The sequence below is a fragment of the Mandrillus leucophaeus genome, unplaced genomic scaffold, assembly GCF_000951045.1.
Source record: "Mandrillus leucophaeus isolate KB7577 unplaced genomic scaffold, Mleu.le_1.0 Scaffold680, whole genome shotgun sequence".
NCBI lineage: Eukaryota > Metazoa > Chordata > Mammalia > Primates > Cercopithecidae > Mandrillus > Mandrillus leucophaeus.
In genome coordinates this window covers 7,528-12,934 of record NW_012107364.1, presented here as the reverse complement: position 1 = coordinate 12,934, position 5,407 = coordinate 7,528, and the positions used below count along the sequence as shown (strand labels likewise).

Sequence of the window (5,407 nt, the reverse complement as noted above, 5' to 3'; positions counted from 1 at the left end):
GTGACCGAGGAGGCGTCCACTTCTTAAAGGCTTTACGTCGTGGGGGGCTAGGAGCTAAACAGACATACTGCATCAGAATTGAAAACCCAAAATAGAATTAGAATTTGCTGTTCTGATTGGGAAAGGGATACCTTCTTTGTTATACTTGCTGGAAAAATACAGGCTTGTTTTCCTTCTTTCTATCTGTGTTCGTGGGATGATATCTTCTGAAAAGGAAAAGTGAACACTTTATCGAGTCTCTGGTTTAGTTTAAAGCAATATTCAGGGATGCAAATAATATCAACACTGTTACAAAGCATGCCAGCTACTATTCTAAGCCCTTTACATAAATTACCCAATTAATCCAACTAATGACCCATGAACTTGGTATTATTTTTATCTCCACTTTACAGATATGGACATTGAGGCACAGAGAAGCTAAGTAACTTGCTCAAGATCACACGGATACTAAGTGTCAGAGCTAAAATTCAAATCCAGACAGTCTGGCTCCTGAGTCCTCACCTTAACCACTCTGTGATACTAGTTCTTTATGACTTATGTTCAGAGTTTACCGTATTGAAAAATTAAAGGCAGTATGGAATATTTTAAATTACAATGCATTTGTATAATGTGGTCATTAAAATATTTTTTAGACTATTATGAATACTTTCCCATTAACTTCTAAATGAAAAAAGCAAAAGTCTACATATAATCCCAATTTTATAAAAAAGGGGAAACATATATAAATAAAAATACAGAGGTTAAGAATGAAATAAGCCAAAATGATATAACGGTTGTTGTCTAGTGCTAATTTTTCTTTTCTTCTTTACTTTTCTATATTTTCCAAAATTTCTGCAGTGAACTTACTTTTACGCCTACCAAAAAAAGGGATACAGACAAAACAGAATATACAGACAAAACAGAGTCTGCAGAAAAACCTACAATTTGAACCCTAGAGCACCTGAGACAACTACCTATTAAGAACCTCTGTCTACTGGGAACCAGTATTATCAGACTTCTCAAATTTCTAAAATCACATGTAATACTCCTTAGCCACACCCTCGCAATTTGAATATCAGTTAATAATACCTTGCATTTGTATAGCATCTTTTTCACTTCTCATTTTATAATATTTTTGATGTGAAAAACAGGACTAGTCAGGGTGGTTACCTCTCTTTTACAGATGAAGAAACTAAAGCTTTGAAATTAAGCAATCATCCCAAAATGATATTGGGATTGACTATAAACTGGAACAAGTATCCAGGTCTCCATATAATTAGACTACTGTTTTTTTGCTATTTTAGTTTGAGTAGGTAAAGCCCAGTAGAGAGTTAAAAAACAACAACAACAACAACAACAACAAAGGAAACTGCTCTGACTGCTCTGATTTGACAACTTTTTCTGTGGGCTCCTATGAATAATTACTAACCAATCTCCTTTATGCCAAGTTTACTTGGCAATTTCTAGCTAAGCCAATGGGAATCTTCACTATTTCATGGGACACCTAGGAACCCAAGAGTTCTTCATCTCATGTTGAGAACTACACTCTTATCACAAAAAAAGTTTTTAATTTTTGCCCATTTTGCTAGCAATAAATCTACATAAACCTCAAAGCTTTCGTCAAGAAGCTCAGTGTTTAGGACACAGACTTGAAGAATTCTTATAAGAAGAAGAATTCTTATACCATAAGAATAAGGTATATATGGCCATCTTGTGTTAAAGGCAGAGAAACTCCAGGCACAGAAAAGACATACAATCATGGGTAGAACTGGGAACAAGAATCGTATATCTATTCTCCTGCTTCACAAATTTGTCCAGGCTGTTTCCCCACAGGAGTTTAAGTAAAATTATTATTCTTTAAAGGAGTTATTCATTACACCGTAATAGCATAATGAATAACTAATACAGGGCTGCTCAAAAGGTCTCCTTTTTATCTCTTATTCACTGAGGGAATAAAGACAAAACTGCTAAGTTCTGAATTCTGTATTAAGAGCATATTACAAATAATAGATGAACTATGTGATTATACTTTTGAATTATTTAGAGCTCTAAAGCATTTCAGAGAAGCATTACATTATAATAGAAGATAAAAACGACTATGATATATACAAAATTAAATTGGAAGTCACATCTAGTAGTAAGTATCAGGAGGCGTGTGAAGAGAAGACACCAACTATTCTCCACCCATTTATGTATATAAGAAGTCTTCCCGGCCGGGCGCGGTGGCTCACGCCTGTAATCCCAGCACTTTGGGAGGCTGAGACGGGCGGATCACGAGGTCAGGAGATCGAGACCATCCTGGCGAGCACGGTGAAACCCCGTCTCTACTAAAAATACAAAAAATTAGCCAGGCGTGGTGGCGGACACCTGTAGTCCCAGCTACTTGGGAGGGTGAGGTGGGAGAATAGCGTGAACCTGGGAGGTAGAGCTTGCAGTGAGCCGAGACTGTGCCACTGCACTCCAGCCTGGGCAACAGAGCAAGACTCCATCTCAAAAAAAAAGAAGTCTTCCCTAAATTTTTCACAAGTGAAGGCTTTTAATTTTCCTTCAAGTTTTAAGATTACTGGCTGGAAAGAGGATGGGAAGAAGGGAAAGCCCTGCTGAGAAGGAGAGTCCCAGGTGCTGCACCAGGGAGAGACAATGGCAGCTGTTAACAGTAGTACTCTCCTTTGCCATGGCCTCATGACAGCAGTCAGCTGATTTTCTCTCTGCCATAGGAAACTGCTTGAATATCAGTTAGATAAGTACTAGGATCAACTGGTAGGATGTATCTCATATTTGGCCCTATTTCTTGGCTCTATTTTCACGTCTTAACCATGTACAGGCACAAATACAAGATGCAGGATTATAAATTTCTCATCACATAATGTTTAATAGTGCTTGAAAGCACTGGATAGCTTGAAATATTTTCTCACCAGTAAAGTCTTTCTTGCTTGGTGAGCAGTTGTCCATTTCAGAGCCACGTTTTAAAATGTCAGTATGCAAATGTTCCTTCTTTTCTGCAACTTCTTCTACTTTTGTTCCAGTTTCTTCAGTTTCTAAAAAGGTATCCTCATACTTCTCATTGTGTTCTGCATCTCTGGCTGAACATAATTTGTTTATGATGCCGGAAGTTTTTTGTTCAAAACAAAAATTTGATCCTGAACTCAACGATCTGTCTTTTACAAGCCTCTTTTCTTCACTGGTCACACTGAGGGCCTCACCACATGCTCCAGCATCAAAAATGCAGACAGTTCCGTCAAGCTGACTTTCTTGTGCAACAGGCTCACTTTCAGCATCTGCTTTATTACACACAGATTCTCTTTTGCTATCACTTTGAACAAAACCTGAATAGCTCTTCCTACATCTTTTTTTAGTTTTCTTAATTGGGATTCCTTTCAAAATAGTCACCTTTCCTTTGGGTTTTCTAACCTTTCTGAAGTTAACATCATCAACACCCTCATCTTCTTTCAAAAGCAAATGAGTGGAAGTAAAGTTAGAGAGTCCTCTGCTATCCGGCAACTCTGAACTACTACTTGGCGGCATAAACACATCCTTTTTGCACTTGCTTCGGGTCCTGAGGTTCCGGTTTGAATTGTTACTTTGGTTTTGTAGGTGGGATGTCAGGGCTGCCATGCTGCAGTCTTTGTATCTTGACTTGGTACCCCTTTTAGAAAGTACAGTAAAATCAAAATCTTCTGGCTTAAGAGAAGTCTCTCCATTTTTGTGAAGATAATTAGCAAGTGAACTTTTGGATCTGAACTTCAGTCCTTGTGGGCTAGAAAATGATATTAAAGGAAACTTACTGCTAGTAAATAGAAGGGACTTTTAAAAGAATTGGACCACATTTCAGATTTCTAACTAATTTCCAAATGTTGCCATGGGCATCTGTCATTTAAAAATGAAGAAGAGTGATAAATGGCACTTTAAATGGTTTGTTTCCTCTATGACAATATAAATTTATAAATATAACTTAAATGCAACCTACCCGTTAACCATTCACAGTAGGAGGGACAAAATGTATGTAATTTTCCCCAAATCACTTGATGTAATTAATAGCAACATTGAAAGAAGAGAATCTGCAATCGTTTTATGATAAAAATATAAAGAAGCCAAGATTCCTGCTATGCTCCCACTATCTGACCAGACAAAATTATTTTGCTTTACTGTCTTTACCATCTTATATGCTTACCTGATAAAGTACACATCAAATCTTCCTGCTGTCTTCCCAAATAACCTTTGCTTCACAACTCTTTCCCATCCACACGGGACAGACTTATGGCATTCTGTCCCTGCAGTACCACCAAACTGAGCAGAAGCGATGGGTTCTAATAGCAGGGGATTACAATCACTGCTTCTTTTTATCATCATTTGTTCCTCATCTTCTTCCACTCTTTCCAATTCCACAGCAACATCTTCTTTGCTGGAAAAACAAAGTCTAAGTGATTAACGTATTTAAAATTTATCTTCCACTGCCTACTAAGTTTTAATCCATGATAATGTGGGAACCACATAGATTATCCATATTAAAATGGGGGAGACTAAAGTCAGTATGGACCAGCCTTGTGCTATGGGAGTATTTTCCTGTCTTCCAAAAGCTTCCCATACCCTCTAGCACAAGTTAAAAAGTGTTGGAAATCTCTGCACAACAAAAAGGTCAAGTTAGAAACTTTTCCGATTAATTACTGAGTAGGGCTATTGTAAAGATTTCTGGGGGCACTTAGCATAAATTTGAGAATATGAGCTAACAGCTGAGCTCTTAACCTGAGCTCTTAAGCATCAGAAAATGCTTAAATAAATCAGTGAGTTACTCTCTCTTCTCTGCCAATAAATGAGGTAAAAGTTTTACATAATGTAAAATTTCTGGGAGAGTGTATCACTTTCATCAGATGTAACCCTCCAGAAGGTAAATAATTTGATACAGAATTTTTGAATCTCCTTCATTCTTGATCCTCATGGTAACCTTGTAGGTATGATAAGATTAACTCTCAATTTATTGATAAAAAATTGAGTGACAGAAAGGTTAAATTACTTGCAGAACAGACACCTGAATCCAAGTCTACCAAATCTTGGTCTAATACTTCTCTCCCATACTATTATTGAAAAAAGTTGGCAAGGCAAGGTGGCTCATGCCTATAGTACCAGCACTTTGGGAGGAGGAAGTGGGAAGATCACCTGACCCCAAGAGTTTGAGACCAGCCTGGGCAGCACAGTGAGATACCTGTCTTTATAAAAAATGAAAAAAAAAAAAAAAGAAAAAAAAAAAAAAAAGCAGCCGGGCGTGGTGGCTCACACTTGTAATCCCAGCACTTTGGGAGGCCAAGGTGGGCAGATTGTTTGAACCCAGGAGTTTGAGACCAGCCTGGGCAACATGGCAAAACCCTGTCTCTACAAAAAATACAAAAATTAGCTGGGCGTGGTGGCGGGCACCTGTAGTCCCCGGTACTTG

General features: G+C 37.9%; 1 protein-coding gene across 3 annotated transcripts in view; it reads right to left on the bottom strand.

The window, feature by feature from the left end:
- MBD4 (methyl-CpG binding domain protein 4) overlaps positions 1 to 5,407 on the bottom strand; it is a 13,072-nt gene that overhangs the window by 4,782 nt on the left and 2,883 nt on the right. The window contains exons 2-4 of one of the 3 annotated variants that reach the window (XM_012002200.1): positions 4,151 to 4,381; positions 2,895 to 3,736; positions 132 to 206 (exon numbers count right to left, since the gene is read on the bottom strand). In XM_012002200.1, the coding sequence (XP_011857590.1) occupies positions 132 to 206; positions 2,895 to 3,736; positions 4,151 to 4,381 (1,148 nt within the window). Of the gene's footprint in view, positions 1 to 131; positions 227 to 2,869; positions 3,737 to 4,150; positions 4,382 to 5,407 lie in introns of all 3 variants that reach the window. The other 2 variants (XM_012002199.1, XM_012002201.1) reach the window with 2 other exon arrangements.